The 16,569-nt window shown below is 48.0% G+C and overlaps 1 protein-coding gene across 2 annotated transcripts; it reads left to right on the top strand.

Annotated features, from left to right (window-relative positions):
* The first annotated feature begins 22 nt into the window (after positions 1-22).
* Cln3 (CLN3 lysosomal/endosomal transmembrane protein, battenin) lies at positions 23-12,204 on the top strand. 2 transcript variants are annotated; one of them, XM_008823932.3, is made up of 16 exons: positions 23-274; positions 435-551; positions 680-758; positions 1,703-1,799; positions 2,539-2,610; positions 2,874-2,953; positions 3,069-3,154; positions 4,175-4,247; positions 4,331-4,474; positions 6,584-6,696; positions 8,675-8,721; positions 8,804-8,872; positions 8,972-9,027; positions 9,147-9,240; positions 11,618-11,758; positions 11,854-12,204. In XM_008823932.3, exons 2-16 carry the CDS (start codon positions 512-514, stop codon positions 11,971-11,973), a joined length of 1,311 nt encoding a protein of 436 aa, XP_008822154.1. In that variant the 5' UTR covers positions 23-274; positions 435-511; the 3' UTR covers positions 11,974-12,204. The 2 variants fall into 2 exon arrangements, with proteins under 2 accessions (XP_008822154.1, XP_029414922.1); XM_029559062.1 differs by lacking the exons at positions 23-274; positions 435-551 and having other exon boundaries at positions 2,874-2,975.
* Positions 12,205-16,569: the final 4,365 nt, after the last annotated feature.

The following is a 16,569-nucleotide window of genomic DNA, read 5'->3' on the forward strand; positions in this document are numbered from 1 at the left end:
CTGAAGCTCCCCGCGCCATGACTAGTGCTGGCATTCTTCTGCGTCTTGGGCGCTTGCTAATCACCGCTCGAAGTTGACGCTCCCACCCGCTCCAGTTCAAAACCAGGGAGTCCCGGATTCTCCGGCCTTCTCCCTTTCCAACAATCCGCAGCTGAGAACGCGGAAGAAGATGGTACTCGGAAGTAGAAGGACCTCCAAGCACGTGATGGGAGACCCACGGGTACTGTCACGTGACCCTCCAACCTGCTCCTCTGCGATGTAGCTGCTCTTAAAGGTACAGGCCTGGGGGGCGGAGCCAGAGTCCACCGGGTGGGGCGCGGATGGGCTCGAGCTGTGGCTTCTGGGTCGGCTGATGGGCCGTCTGGCTTCGGACGAGTGCAGCGCCCAGCTGCTGGGCTTGGTCACGCGCCGTTGATCTTTCTCGCCTGTCGCAGACTCTCATCCGTCCTGTTGAGGCCAAGCCCTAGCGCGCCCTGACTCTGGGCTCTTTGGGGGACCCGAACTTGATGCCATGGGAAGCTGTGCGGGCTTGTATGGGCGCCTTGCTGAGAGTGAGTAGTCTTGTCGGTTCTCGTGGGGCTGACCACCTCTGTCCGGCGAAGTTGACTCCCCGGTAACAGAACTCGCGCGGGGCGGTCGCGCACCTGAATGGGTGGGTCATGCCTTCTGTTCCTCCCAGGAGAGGGAAACGACTCCGAGCCCCAAGCTCATTCGTTGGATAATCAGAGTGCCCATTGGAAGAATGCGGTGGGCTTCTGGTAAGTGGCCTGAAAGTTCTATAAAAGTTAAAAGTATTGCTGGAGGACGGGCGGGGGGGGTCAAAACTTGAATCCATATTTATGAATAAACTAGTTTGCCCTCGGGCCACCTGTTGAATTTTCCAAATAACATTTAATTACCACCTCCACCTATTGGCCAGATCCTTGTAACGTCTGTAGTATTTACTTGATGTTTTCTTCCAACCAACTCAAGTTGGACCTTTTTTAAAGGCAAGGTATTATGTGCCTCAGACTTGCTGTGCAGTGGGGCACAGCCCTTGAATTCCTGACCCTTCTGCCTCTCAAGTGCTAGGCACCACAGCCAGCTGCCCAATTGTTTTTATGTTTGCAGTGCTGGGTAGTGAAACCAGAGCCTTCCACATGCTAGTCTAGGGCTCTGTGTCCTCTGCAGGTTTTTTAATTTGTGTTTTCTTAGCCCTGACCACAGTTCTGGGAGATGTGTGTGAGCGAACAAGATCCTTTAGAGATCATAAAGAGCTTTGGTGTTAATTTGATCCCTACAGCATTCTTTGAGGTCCTCAGGAGATAAACTTATTTCTCTCTTTTACATATGAGTAGACATACCAAGGCCACTGAAGTGTAGGAAGCAACTGACCTGGGAGTTGAACACAGTCTTTTGGGTTTCAAGCCCCAGGGTGTTTTTACTCTACCACACAGTGCATTGGTGGATGAGATATGCCCCAAGAACTCAATCATAGGGAGGTTTCAGAAGAGAGAGTGGTCAAGAATATCTTCCTGGGAAGAAGGGCTTGGAGCTTGGCCATGAACCCAGATCTAATCCCAAAGCCTCTATTATACCCCTGATACTGGTGGTGGAGGGCAAAAAACGGTGGTGTTTGAAAGGCACAGATAAGGGAGAGATCTGCAAGGACCATGGATAGATGGAAGGCCAGAAAGGAAATGGAGATCTATTCTTATTCCAGGATCCTGGGCCTTTGCAACAACTTCTCATATGTGGTGATGCTAAGTGCTGCCCATGACATCCTAAGGCAGGAACAGACATCTAGGAACCAGAGCCATGTAAGTGAGCCCCTCTTTACTACCACCATAGGGTTAGTCCCCATGGGAAGAGGAAGGACTCACTTAGGAACAGAGGCCCCCTAAAAAATTCATGAAGCAACCATGGGTAGGGTAAGAGGGCTAAAGTACTTAGTCTCCCATACCCTCAGGGCAGGAGGGATCCTTAAGAGAGCAATGGGTACTAGGTTAGCAAACTTAAATAACTGGCTGGGTAAGACTTTGGCCTATAGCAAATTTGACACCTGGACCCTATTGCCATTTGGAACTGGGTGACTCTTTGTCAGTCCTGTACACTGTAGGATATTTAGTTGCATTTGGTGTGTCTACCCACTAGATGCTAGTAGCAATGCCTGACAACCTAGAGTGACAACCAAGAATGTCTCCAATGTGATAAATGTTCCTTGAGGATAAAATCACCCCCAGTGAGAACTGCTTGTCTTACTGAACTGGAAAGTGCATGTGTCAAAAGGAACAACTTCTTCTTTGCAGATTGAACAGGGCATTGGGTCCCAGATGAGATTTTTCTGGAAACCCAGATCTCTATACAAAAGCTCTAAAATGTGTTATGTCCATTTGGGGGGACTATTTTTGGCCTATGGGCCTTTAGTTAGACTTCTCTAAACACCCTCCTTCATTGTACACATAGAAAAACTAAGACCCCCAAGAAGCTGATGCTGACCCAGAGCTGTCCTTCAGGTTAGAGCAGAGCTGGAACTGGGCCTTATCTTTTCTCCCATAGGTGGACCCAGGCCCAACACCTGTCCCTCACAACAGCTCATCTCGATTTGATTGCAACTCCATCTCCACAGCTGTGAGTACCCATGTGGTCCTCGTGAGGACTTTGTATCTATCCCCAACCCCTCTGCACCCAGCTGGGACTGTCAGGATTAAAATGATCAAGACTGCTAGTTGCTGGGGCCTCGCCCTGAGTGGCATATATTAGCTTAGGTAACACCATCACGATAGTTTGTGAGCTGAACACTGAAAGCCTCCCCATTTTCCAGATGAGGAAACTGAAGCTCAGAGTCGTCCCTGGGAGAGGGGCTAGGCTCTTATTCTCTTCTCCTGTCTCAGGCGGTACTGCTGGCAGACATCCTTCCCACCCTCATCATCAAACTCCTGGCTCCTCTTGGCCTTCATTTGCTGCCATACAGGTCTGGGTCAGGGTGGCAGGAGGTGGGTCAAAGAGTGGAGGGCAGAGTGGTAGCCTGAAGATAGCTAACCTAGCATGTAGATGACCTTCTAAGTCCATCCCAATCTCTTCTTCAGCCCCCGGGTCCTTGTCATTGGAATTTGTTCTGCTGGAAGCTTCATCCTGGTTGCTTTTTCCCAGTCAGTGACAATCAGCCTGTGTGGTGAGTGTTCACTTCTGTGTCAGGTGGATGAGCCCAGAGAAGCCTCAACAGAGTCCCTATAGGGGGGTGGGGTCAGGGTGATCTCCTCAGCTCCCCAGAGAAAAAGGATATTTCTGTAGCCTCAGGAGACTACTATGCTGTGTGTGTGTGTTTTTATACATAATTTCAAAGACTGGGACAGGAGAGGATTGTCACCAGTCTAGGCCACTTAGTGTGTTAAGACTAGCCTGGGCTATACAACAAGACCCTGTTTCAAAAAAACAAGAAGAATGCCAGGTATGATAGCGCACGCCTTTAATCCCAGCACTTGGGAGGCAGAGGCAGTTGGATCTCTATGAATTCAAGGCTAGCCTGGTCTACATAGCGAGTTCTAGGCCAGCTGGGGTTACAGAGAGACACTGTCTCAAAAAGACCAAAAAAAGAAAACAAAACCAAGAAGAAAGCCAGGTGTGTGGGTGCATGCCTTTAATCCCAGCATTTGTGAGACAGAGGCAGGTGGATCTCTGTGAGTTTGAGGTCAGTCTAGTCTACATAGCGAACTCCAGGCCAGCCAATGCTATATAGTGAGACCACCACCACCCCCTAAAGAAAAAGAGAGAGAAAGAATAGAGAATGAGATGAAGAAGGAGACTTTTATTAGAGTTTCCCCAAACAGGGAATGATGGGAGGGATTTGGGAATGATTTGGAGGGGGTCACTAAGAAGAATGGGTAGACTGACAGTGTAGGTTGGGCTGAACAGGGTCTATAAGACCCAACTATGGGGGTGGAAAGGATACAAAGGGTGAGTCCTTGTTCCTGATTGAATAACTGCGAGGATAGAGGTACAATCTCTGGGAGAGGATATGTGGAAGGAGGGACTTGGCTGGCTCTGCTTCAGATGGGAACCTGTCCTGTCCAGTCCTTAGATGGGCAGATAGATGTGCTTTAAGTCCCCTGAGCTGATGCAGATGAGGCTGTGGTCAAACACCATAGAGGACTGTGGCTGTCCATTAAGGGCCACCTCATCTTTATCCTCCCAGGTGTGGTTTTGGCCAGCATCTCATCAGGTCTAGGGGAGGTCACCTTCCTCTCTCTCACTGCCTTCTACCCCAGGTAAGCAGGCAGGGCAGGAAAGAAGTGGAAAGGTTGGCCCCCTGCTGCCTTCATCCTCCTGAGTGCTTCTGTGTTCTTCTTAGGGCTGTGATCTCCTGGTGGTCCTCGGGTACTGGGGGTTCGGGGCTTCTCGGGTCGCTGTCTTACCTCGGCCTCACCCAGGCTGGCCTCTCCCCCCAGCACACCTTACTTTCAATGTTGGGGATCCCGGCTCTGCTGCTGATCAGGTGAGCATCCCTGGGCCCACAGAACAGAAGGTGGGAAGAGGAACTTGATTCTCATCAGAGTTTTCAGCTCCCTTCAGCTTGTCGTGGAGGCATGTGGATTCTGGACTGTTAGTTTGTTTTGAACCATCTCACTGTGTAGCCCTGTCTGGACTGGAACTCACTGTGTAGGCCAGGCTGGTCTCAAACTCACAGAGATCTTACCCCTGCCTCCTAAGTATTGGGATTAAAGGCATGTGCCACCATGCCCAGCCCAGATTCTGGACACTTGCCACCCCTCAATTTGAGTCCCAGAATGAGGACTTGTTAGCTGAGCTATGTGACACTAGACAAGTTATACTTCACTGATGCTCAGTTGTCTCCATATCACAAATGACAGTGGTTCAAACCCTTTTCTTGTGAGGTGATGAATATGAAGTATTCAGCACAGTGAGCTTTCCAAGAGACTAGAACTGGGACAAGGGTAGACTTTGGTTTATTTGTTCTGTGTATTTTTTTTTTTTTTTTCGGTCTTTTTGAGATAGGGTTTCCCTATAGTTCCACCTGTCCTGGAGCTCACTAAGTAGACCAGGCTGGCCTTGAACTCACAGAGATCCGCCTGCCTCTGTCTCCCGAGTGCTGGGATTAAAGGCATGCACCACCACTCCCAGCTCCTGGCTATATTTCTATATTTTTATGTGTATTAGAAAACAATGTTCAAAAGCCAGTGAAGCTTATTACTTCATATTATGGCTTAGGACAAGGCAAGGTAGAAAAAAGAAGTCGGGCCAGTTGCAGTGCTGAACACCTATTAATCCCAGCACTTGGGAGGCTGAAGCAAGGGGATCACAAGTTCAAAGCCTGCCTGGGCTACATATTGAGACCCTAGCTCAAAAAATATAGTGATGATCTCATAGATGACCCTGGTTAAACTTAGTGGGTCACAAATCAAAAAGACATAAATGTGAGAAAGGGACTTGTGGGGCAGGGAGGGGGATGACAGTGTGAAAGGGAGACAGGAAAGAGTGGGGGGTGGAAATTATCAAAATGCTATATATCTGTGTGAAATTGTCAAAGAACACATTTAATAAAAATTAAAAAATGAAGGGCCAGTGAGATGACTCAACAGGTAAAGGCTCTTGCTGCCAAGCCTGACAACCTGAGTTCAATCCCCGGTCCCACATTGTGAAAGGAGAGAACCAACTCCCTTGAGTTGTTCTTTGACCTCCACACAGGCACATGTGTGTACACACACACATACTATGAGCTGGAGAAATGACTTAGAGGTTAAGAGCAGTTGTAGCTCTTCACAAGGATCCAAGTTCAGTTTCCCAGTACACGTGCCAGGCAACTCCACAACAGCCTATAACTCCAGCTCCAGGAGGTCTGATGCCTTTTAATGGCCTCTGTGGGCATTGTACTCCCTCCCATGCACTCACCTACACATATACACACACATAATTAAAAATGAAATATGTAGCTGGAGAGGTGACTCAGCAGTTAAGAGCTAAGAACATGGGCTACTCGTGTAAAGGATTGGTTCCCAGCACCCACAAGGCAGCTAACAACCATCTGTAACTCCAGTTCCAGGGATCTGACACCCTTTTCTGGCCACTGTGGACATTGTACAACAAAGATGTACTTAGATACATGCAGGCAAAACATACATACATACACACATAATAAGTGGACATACAAAAAGTGGTAGCTAGAGCAGTTGTTGGGTAATAATAAGGAAACAGAATTGACCTGCTGGTGCAGTCAGATGAAGGCCCTGGATAGAAACAAGGAGACAGAGTTGGGTCCCAAAGAAGGAAGCATTTGTCAGTCCTGATGCTGCAGGCCTTTAACCTCAGAAGGTGGCTCTCTGAGTTTGAGGATAGCCTGGTCTACATAGCAAGTTCCAAGCCAGGCCAGCCAGGACTACATAGTATGAAATCCTGTCTTTAAAAAAAAAAAGGAAGTAACATTTGTCCACATACGAAGCTCTTCAGCACGGGATCTGGTGCCTTAGAGGTGGTGAGTTCCCATCTTTAGACACTTACCCCTGTGGAAGGGAGTGGCCTAAAGGACCTGGGCACATCTCTGGCCCGACAGGGGCTCATTGACTGTTGGTTTCCTGTTCCATCCCAGCTATTTCTTACTGCTCATATCTCCTGAGCCCCAGAACTCTGGAAGGGAAGATGAGACAGAGACTGCTGCCCGGCAGCCCCTCATAGGCACTGAGGCCTCCGAGTCAAAGACAGGTAGGAGACACAGACCCTCCCAGGGTTGCTGTGTATCTTGGGATTTTGGTCTTTACAGTGGATAGAGTTGAGAGGGGAGGGGTTGGTGTGCTGTATCCCAGAATATTCCTTGAGTACTGACCACATGTCAGACATTCTGACTGCTGGCCAATGGTGATGCTCAAGGTGGAGACATGAGAGCGGCTCATACATCAGGCAGTGTGTCTGACAGGACATTTTCACAAGACATAAAATAGGGATAGGACTGAAAGTGACAGTTAAGGGTATGAGGAAGGATTGGGGCTCCTTTATGGAAGGCTCTAAGAGAAGGCATTTTTTTTAAATACTTTATGTGTATAAATGTATTACCTGCATGTGTGTAACTGTACTTGTGTCATGCAACAGCCTGTGGAGGTCAGAAAAGGGTGTCATATTCCCTTGGAACTGGAGTTACACATGGTTGTTAGCCACCATGTGGGTGCTGAGAATCGAACCCAGGTCCTTTGCAAGAGCAGTCTGTGCCCTTAGCCGCTGAATCACCTCTCCAGCCCCGGCATTTTTATTTCTATTTTAAAAAATTGTTTTTTCAGAGTAGCCTCTCTTCCCCTAGAGTTCATTATGTAACCAGGTTGTCCTCAAACTCAAGAGAAACTCGCCTGCCTCTGCCTCCCAAGTGCTGGGATTAAAGGAGTTTGCCACCACATCTATCCTTTTTTTAATTTTTAAGATTTGTTTTTATTTATGTGTATATGTGTGAATGTATGCAATGTGTGTCCGTTCTCACAAAGGCCAGAAGAGGGCTTTGGATCCCCAGGATCTGGATTTATAGGCATTTGTGATCTGACCAGTTTGGTGCTAGAAGCCAAAATCAGGTCCCCTGTAAGATTAGGAAGTGCTCTTTACCACTTAGCCACCTCTCCAGCCACAGAGGGGCGGTGAAGGGGAGGGGCATGCCATTACACAAATGTGGAGGTCAGGACACCTGTGGCAATCAGTTTTCTCCTTTCACCTTGTGGGTTCCTGGGATCAGACTCAGGTTGGTCAGGCTTGTCAGCAAGAGCCCTCACCCACTGAACCTTCTTACTGGATCAAGAAGGCCTTTTGAAAGACATGTTTGGGCTGAAACTTGACTGACAAGGAGTTAGTCCTGTGGATGTCTGGGTAAACAGGTTCCAGGCAGAAGAAAGGTCATGCTAAGGCCCTATGGAAAGAATGAGCCTGGATATTCTAGAAACAGAAAGTAGAGCCAGCAAGCCTGGAATGAAGTAGGCAACCTGCCATCTCTTTTGTTGTTGTTGGAGGTGGGGATAGAACTCAGGGACACACATTGTTGGGCAAATAAAAGCTCTACCACTGATCTATAGACTAGCCCTTTCTGTTTTAAAAGTCATAGTTTTGGGGTTTTTTTTTAAAATAATTTTATTTATTCTGCGTATGTGTATATTGCCTGCATGTAGGTAAGTGCACCCATGTCGTGCAATGCCTGCAGAGGACAGAAGAGGCTGTCAGATCCCCTGGAACTGGAGTTACGGACAGTTGTTAGCTGCCATATGGGTGCTGGGATTTGAACCTGGGTCTTCTCCCAGAACAGCCAGTGTTCTTAACTGCTGAGCCATCTCTCCAGCCCCAAAATCATAATTTTTAAAAAGTTCATGTTGCCAGGCGTGGTGGCCTTTAATCCCAGTATTAGGGAAGTGCTCTGTTATTGAACTATATCTCCAGCCCTCAGACTTTTATTTATTTTTATAATTAAAGGGGCAGGAGGAGCTCTGTGAGTTCGATGCTGCCTGATCTACTTAGTGAGTCTAGGCCAGCTGGGGCTACAGGGAAACCCTGTCTCAAAAAGACTGAAAAAAAAAAAAAGTGTATGTATATATCTACATACATGTCAGTGGCAATTAAATAATGCACACACTGTTATGGCGACCGGTTGCTTTTTGTATGCTGGTTCCTCTGGCTGAGCAGTCTTCCTCTGCCCTCTCTCCCTACTCCTCTGTAGGTTCTAGCTGGGACCTCTCCCTCCAGGAAAGGTGGACAGTGTTCAAGGTTCGGATGGTGACAGCGGGTGTGAGTGCCCTATGGGTAGTCTCCATTTCCAGCCTTCCGTTTACTCTTTCAACTCTTCCAGGGCCTGTTGCACTACATCGTCCCCTTGGTTCTGGTTTACTTTGCAGAGTATTTTATCAACCAGGGACTTGTGAGTGAGGGGTGCTGGAAGGGGGATGTGGGAGGAGAGAGCTATGGAGTCACAAGTCCCCACCTGTCTCTCATCTCTCCTATCTGGTCTTTGCTGTAGTTTGAGCTCCTGTTTTTCCGAAACACATCCCTGAGTCATGCTCAGCAGTACCGCTGGTGAGAGAAGTCGACAGGTGGCAGATGGGCAGTGGGCTGGGAGGGCCTCTTGATGATGGGGACCTGTGGACTGCCTGGTCCAGTAGACATCCAGAGCAGCTTCCCTACCTGCATCTCAGGTACCAGATGCTGTACCAGGCTGGTGTGTTCATCTCCCGCTCTTCTCTCCACTGTTGTCAAATCCGCCTCACCTGGGTCCTGGCCCTACTGCAGGTACTGAGTCCCTTATTCCACTCCACCTTGGCTCCCAGCTTCCCCAGGCCTCCCTGCTTCCCTCACTCAGCAGAAGGGTTTAGTGTACACTAGCAGTACTAAGCACAGCATTGAAGACCAGCAAGACTCCATATAGAATGTGTGGCCTCAGAAGCCAAACTTGTGGGTCATTGTCAGCTTCTGTGCCCAATAGTTCTGTGACTCAGAGCAGGTCTCTGAACTTCTCAGCCTTAATTTCCCTGTGTAGAAATCAGGTATGGTGGGGCAGGGTGAGGCAGAGCATTTGCCAAGCATGTACCAGTGCTGTGGGTTCAGTCTCTAGTTTGTGGGCAGCATCTATTTCTCATGCAATAGCACTGAGGTAAAGAATGGAAGAACAAGATTTTGGCCTGAAACCTATAGAGACCCTCCTCTCTGCCTCCTGAGTGCTGGGACTAAAGGTGAGCACCACAGCCCATGTTGTGCTGCTTGCTTTGTTTTATCTGGGGGAGGGGCTCAAGTGCCAAGATGTTATTATGGAGGTTAGGGATGACTTGGGGGAGTCAATTCTCAGCTGAGACTACAGGGAGACCATGTCTCAAAAAGACCAAACAAGCCGGGCATGGTGACGCATGCTTTTAATCCCGGCACTTGGGAGGCAGAGGCAGGCGGATCTTTGTAAGTTCGAGGCCAGCCTGGTCTCCATAGTTCTAGGACAGCTGGGGCTACAAGGACACCCTGTCTCAAAAAAGAAAAAAAAAAAAGAATTCATGTCAGAGTGGTGGCACACACCTAATCCCAGCACTCAGGAGGCAGAGGCAGGCCAGCCAGGTTTCCATGGTGAAAGAAGTCAATTCATGGGCCAGGAGATGGCCCAGCAGGTAAGGGCTGCCACCAAGTCTGACAACCTGAGATTGATCCCCAGGTTCACATGGTGGAACTGATTCCTGCAGGTTATCCTCTGACTTCCACAATGTGCACACACACAAAAGTGTTTTAAGGTTAAAAAAAAAATTTAAATACAATTTTATGATGAAATACAGAAGTAGAGATTATACTTTAAAGTATGATAACAGCTCTGATCTTATTTATCTGATCAGTGGCCAGCCCCAAGACTTGGTCAACAGTTATGTCAGCAATTTGCAGCTGAAGGTTCTTCCAGATGTTGCTGAAACATGTAGCTTATGGTTTGAGATGTCATGTCAGCCAAGGTGTTTGACAGAGCCATGGCTCCTAGTCCCTTACTGCCATTGCACGATGTACCAGGCCTCGCCCACAAGTGAAGGTTTGCAGGTCTCCCCTTGCACTGGTGTTACCAGGGTATGTTCTTTTCAGTGCAGCTCACCCAGCCCCTCTGTTTTACTGAATTATGACCCTTGAAGTGGGAGGCCTGCCTGGTGCCCAGATCCCTGTGCAATTCTTTGCACATGGAGCCTATAAGCCACCAGGTGGTGGCCCACAATGGAGAAACTACAGTGTGCTAAGGGCTGGGATAGTGAGACACTCCTAAGAAACCCAGGCACAGAATACGGATTAGCACCTTCAGGTGGGACCAAGGCAGATTCTTAAAAGAAGTGAGAACATGAAAACCATGGTTTCTCAACTTTAGAACTTTTGGCATTTGGGGCCAGATGATTCAGTTGTGTGGATGTCTTGTGAGTTGTCACTGTTTAGCATTGTCCCTGGCTAGATGCCAGTGGGGCAGCCAAGAAGACCTCTAGTCCAGTAATGGGGGGTTTTGGGGGTGGCTCAGAGGGCCCCTTGGATGCTGAGGATGTGACTTAGTGGTAGGACTTGCTTACAAAGCACAAGGCCCTAAGGTTAGATCTGCAGTGGGGATAGAGGACTTGGGGAGAACCTAAGCAAGCTTGTTCAGGCCTTTTTTTAAAACGGGGGTGCTGAAGAGATGGTTCAATGGTTAAGAGCACTGGCTGCTTTTGCAGAGGACCTGGGTTTGATTCCCAGCACCCACATGGTGGCTAACAACCATCCGTAACTCCAGTTCCAGGGAAATTCAAAGCCCTCTTCTGAGTTCCGTGGGCATTACATGACATGGGTGTACTTATATACATGCAGGCAGTACACTCGTACACATAAAATAAAAATACTTTTTAAAAAAAAATCTCCAGTTAGGGAAGGCTGAGGAGCAGTCCAGGCTAGGAGTGATGGGAATGGGAAGGGGAGGGATCTACAAGGTGTGCCCTGCTAGGGATGGAGCTGAAGAAGCCCTACCACACCTCAGGGTCACACAGGCCCAGCTAAGTGTTGGCCTCTTACCCAGGCCTATTATCCCTCTCCTTCACCCAGTGTCTCCTACAACCAGGCACTTCTGGTTGAGACCCTCCACCTCCCTGCTCTACTGTGCCAGCTTCAAACCTCCCTCTGCCTCTGCTCACAGTGCCTCAACCTGGCCTTCCTGCTGGCAGATGTGTATATGAGCTTCTTGCCAAACATCTACCTCGTCTTCCTCATCGTTCTGTATGAAGGGCTCCTGGGTGGTGCTGCCTACGTGAACACCTTCCATAACATTGCACTGGAGGTCTGTACTAGGTGGGAGAGGACTGTGGGTGGCCTCAAGAGTCCAGGACAGGAGTCTTGAAGATGGAAGCCTAACCCTTTTTTCTGCCCTCCCAGACCAGTGACAAACACCGAGAATTTGCCATGGAGGCTGCTTGTATTTCTGACACCTTGGGCATCTCCCTGTCAGGTATCCTGGCCTTGCCTCTGCATAACTTCCTCTGCAGTCTCCCTTGACATTGGTTGCTCAGGCACAGGACACTGAGCTACCACCAGATGAGCAGGTCAGATATCTATGAGCTCTGTTCCAGATCTTCCCTGCCAGGCTGGGAGGTGGGACAAGCCAGTGCCTTGCTTCCCTACAACAAGGGGGAAGCTGGTGCTGAGGAGTTTCCTCTTACAAGCTGGTGTTGAAGAGTTTCCTCTCAGCCTTATGCCCTTCTAATAAATGCTTATTTTGTCACTTTACCTCTTGTGCATTCTTCCTGAAACTGAAAATAGAAATATTAGGGGCTGGAGAGATGGCTTAGCAGTTAAGAGCACTGGCTGCTCTGCAGAGGACCCAGGTTGGTTCCCAGCACGCACATGGCAGCAAACAACCATCCATAACTCCAGTTCCAGGGGATCCATTGCCCTTTTCTGGCCTCAGAGGGCATTGCACTTACTTACATGCAGGCACTGCACTTACATACACAGGTGCACTTACATACATGCAGGCAATACACTCATACACATAAAAAATAAAAATAAAATATTTTAAAAATAAGCCAGGCATCTTGGTGCATGCCTTTAATCCCAGCTCTCAGGAGGCAGAGAGGCAGGTGGCTCTCTGTGAGTTCAAGGCCAGCCTGGTCTACATAGTGCGTTCCAGCCCAGCTGGAGCTACAGGGAGAACCTGTCTCAAAAAGACAAAAAAAAGAAAAAGAAAAACTATACAAGCCCACTTTGAAATTTTTATGTGTGTGTGCGTACATATATATATGTATTTATGAATGTATAGGGCATTCCAGGCCAGATGTAATGTATATCTATAATTCCAGCACTCAGGAAGCAGGAGAATCCCAAGTTCATAACTGACCTGGGATTTATAGTGAGACATGAGGATTGGGCCCTCAGCTTTATCCCCAGCACTGGAAACAGACAAAAGCTGGGTGCCATGATGCAAACCTGTGATCCCAGCACTTGGGAGGTGGAGACAGGAGGATCAGGAGGAGTTCAAGGTCATCCTCGAATACATAGCAAGTCCAGGGTCAGCAGCCTGAGCTAAATGGGATCCAAAAAGAAGGAGTGGAGTGGTGGAGCACTTTCATTAATCTCAGTACTTGGTAGGCAGAGGCAGACAGGGATCTCTTAGATAGAGGCCAGCCTGGTCTACAAGTGTACATTGTGAGTTCCAGGCCATCCAGGGCTACATGAGAGGGAGAGGAGGTTTGATTGAAGCCAACATTTAATTTTTTTTTTTTAATGTTAAATGTATGAGTGTTTTGGCTGCAAGAAAGTTAAGTACACCCATGTCATGCAGTGCCCGTGGAGGCCAGAAGAGGGCATCAGATCACCTGGAACTGGAGTTAGGGATTGTTAACTGCAATGTGGGTACTGGGAACTGAACCCTGGTCCTCTGCAAGAGCATCCAGTGCTTCTAACTAGCCTCGAGTCAACATTTTGAGGCCAGTCTAGACAACATAGCAAGGTCTAGTCTTGATAATAATGTGACCATCCTGGTGTTCCCTGAGACAGTCCTGTAGCACTACCAGTTGTGTTTGTGGATCCTGCTTGGCAATGCTGGTATACACTGGTTAACAGCATGAGGGAATGCAGGCCTGACTTTCATGTCCCATCTTTGCCACTTACCAGCAATAGAAGCTTAGATAAGTCACTTCACCTCTCTGCACCTCAGTTTCTGATCTATCAAATGAGAATGGCCACATTACCAGTGCCACAAGATGCTGTGGGAACTGTAGGAGTCATGGGAAAGCATCTTGCATCTTCACCTAAGTGTCACCTTTAATGGCATTATTTGAATCCTGCCTTTGATCTTTTATATTGCATTAGGCAGCAGGTCCCAGATGTCTGTGTTCCTGAGACTTGGGAAATATGGATTGTGCTAGGCATGGTGCTTTACACCTGTAATCCCAACACTCAGCACTTGGGAGACTGAGGCAGGAGGCATCTGGGCTACATAGCAAGACCCAGTTTCAGCCAGTCAGCAAACATTTATAACAGGGCCAAAAGGTTGTCCTCACCTGCTGTGGGCCAGGACACTGGTAGTGGAACAAGGTGCAAAAGTCCATCTGGACTGAGAACAACAAAGTCCCCATTTCTGTGGGGCTGGAATGGAACTGCCTCATCAGGAGGCTGAGCAGTTGCTCCCTGGAGAATGGAAGGAAGCTCACATGGTACTGCTGGGCCCAGTCTCAGGGATCCATGCTGTTCCACATCTTGCCATACACCTCATTTTATCTGCTGGGGACGACAGAGCTTGGGGATTCCCAAGGAGGATGGGCACCAGGGACCATACTCAGACCCTGAACCCCCAAGTTCCCCCATCACAGACAACATGACTAGCTCTCTTTCCACATGTCTTAGTCAACATGAGACTGTCATTGAACCTTTGCTGGCACATGTGAATATATCAGACTTTTAAGCCTCTGAAGTGTGTCCAAAGCATTTTTAATATTAATTTAAACTTAATAAGCCACCTATGGGTGTTTACAATATTGGGCAGCTCTTTTGTTGTTGTTTGAGAAAAGCGTTTACTCTGTAGCCCAGGCTGGCCTCAAACTCCCATCAGCCTCCTGAGTGCTTGAGAGTTCAGGCATTGTTCCAGAGACTGGCAGAACAGGTCTCGCTGTGGTTGTAGTGGAGCGGTGCTGCCCTCTAGGGTCAATTGGGAGTTTGGGGTTTTTAATCTCTTTCCTTTCTTTTATTATTGATCTTATTTTTTTTTTTTAGAGTGTCCCAGACTGATCTTGGCCTCCCTATGTAACTGATCATGACCCTGAAGACCTGCTGATTTTCCTGCCTTCATTTCCCGAGTGCTAGGATAACAGGTTGTTGGGTTTGGGGTTTTTTTTTTTTTTTTCATCTTTTTGAGACAGGGTCTCCCTGTAGCCCCCCAGATAGCCTGGAACTCACCATGTAGACCAGGCTGGCTGGCCTTGAACTCACATAGAGATCTGCATGCCTCTGCCTCCTGGGTGCTGGGATTAAAGGAGAACGCCACCATGCCTGGCCAGGTTGTTGGGTTTTTAAATATTTTATTATTTTATGTGTATGAGTGTATTGCCTGCATGTGTGTAAGTGCACCCATGGAGGTCAGAAGAGGGCATCAGATCCCATTTGAGTGGCTTTTGAGTATCCTCTGTGGCGCCGCCTGCACCATCTAACAGTATGTGCCAAGAAACTAAATTTAGTTTGCACATGAACCTGAAATATTTACAATTACTTGGTTTTCATAAACATTGAAGTTTCTAGAAATTCAATATTATGCTGCTATGGGCTAAATGTTTTATTACTCCCCCCTCCAATTCACATGTTGAAGCCCTAATCCACAATGAATTTGGAGGTAGGTTCTTTGGGAGGTAATGGGGTTGGCCCTTCCTGATGGAATTCATGCCTTTATAAAAATGTGCCAGAAATTTCTCTTTCCACATGAGAAAAGCCACCACAGCCAAGTGGTGATGGTCTGCAAACCAGAAAGAGGGCCTGGCCCCAGCACTGAATCTGCCAGCACCTTGATCTTGTACTTCCCAGCATCTAGAACCAAGAAAAGAAAACCATTTTTGAGACAGTGTTCATGCAGTCTAGCCTGGCCTCAAACTCACTATTTAGCTAAGGCTGGCGTTGAACTCCTTATCCTTCTGCCTCCATCAACTGCTGGGATGACAGGTGTGGACCACCACTCCCTACCTTAAAAAAATAAACGTAAGCCAGGCGTGATGGCGCACGCCTTTAATCCCAGCTCTCGGGAGGCATAGACGGGCAGATCTCTGAGTTCAAGGCCAGCCTGGTCTACATAGTGAGTTCCAGGACAGCTGGGGCTACAGGGAGACCCTGTCTCAAAAAGACCAAAAAATAAATGATGGGGGGGCTGGAGAGATTGCTCAGTGGTTGGGGACACTGGCTGTTCTTCCAGAGGACCTGAATTCAAGTCCCAGCACCCATATGGCAGCTGACAGCTGTCTGTGGCTCCAGTTCCAGGAGATCTGACAGCCCTCCTCGGGCGTTGCACGACACAGGTGCACTTGCTGCATGTGGGCAATACACGCATACACATAACGTAGAAATAAAATACTTGAAAAAATATAAATATTTAAAGCTAGGCATGGTGACACATGTCTTTAATCCCAACACTCGAGAGGCAGTGGCAGGAGGATCTCTGTAAGATCAAGGCCAGCCTGGTCTACATAGTGAGTTCCAGGCCAGCTGGGACTGCAGGGAAACCCTGTCTCAGAAATACAAAAAATTAAAAATAAATGTTTAAGTTCCCCAAGTTTGTTATTTTGTTATACTAGTTTGGTTAAGACAGTAAATGAACTGAAGGAAGATCCATTTTGTTTTGTTTGGCTACACCAGGAACTGTTTGCTGTATTTGGAAATTTCCCTGCCTGAATGCAACATTTTTATAGTAAAATCTCTTCTTTTCTAGCTATTTTGTAGCTGCTTCTTTTTTTTCCATAAATGATTTTATTTAGGGGCTAGAAAGATGACTCAGTGGTTAAGAGCACTGGCTGCTCTTACAGAGAGAACCAAGGTTCATTTCCCAGCTCCCACATGGTGGCCGACAGCTGCCTGTAATTCCAGTTCCTAAAGATCCAAATGAAGTCATCTTCT

The sequence above is a fragment of the Nannospalax galili genome, unplaced genomic scaffold (assembly GCF_000622305.1).
Source record: "Nannospalax galili isolate Female #2095 unplaced genomic scaffold, S.galili_v1.0 scaffold788, whole genome shotgun sequence".
Taxonomy (NCBI): Eukaryota; Metazoa; Chordata; class Mammalia; order Rodentia; family Spalacidae; genus Nannospalax; species Nannospalax galili.

Coding starts and splice junctions, on each gene's coding strand:
- Cln3 (XM_008823932.3), top strand. CDS start 512: ATGGGAAGCTGTGCGGGCTTGTATGGGCGCCTTGCTGAGA. Junction 1,800..2,538: donor CATCTAGGAACCAGAGCCAT/GTAAGTGAGCCC, acceptor TTTCTCCCATAG/GTGGACCCAGGCCCAACACC. Junction 2,611..2,873: donor GCAACTCCATCTCCACAGCT/GTGAGTACCCAT, acceptor CTCCTGTCTCAG/GCGGTACTGCTGGCAGACAT.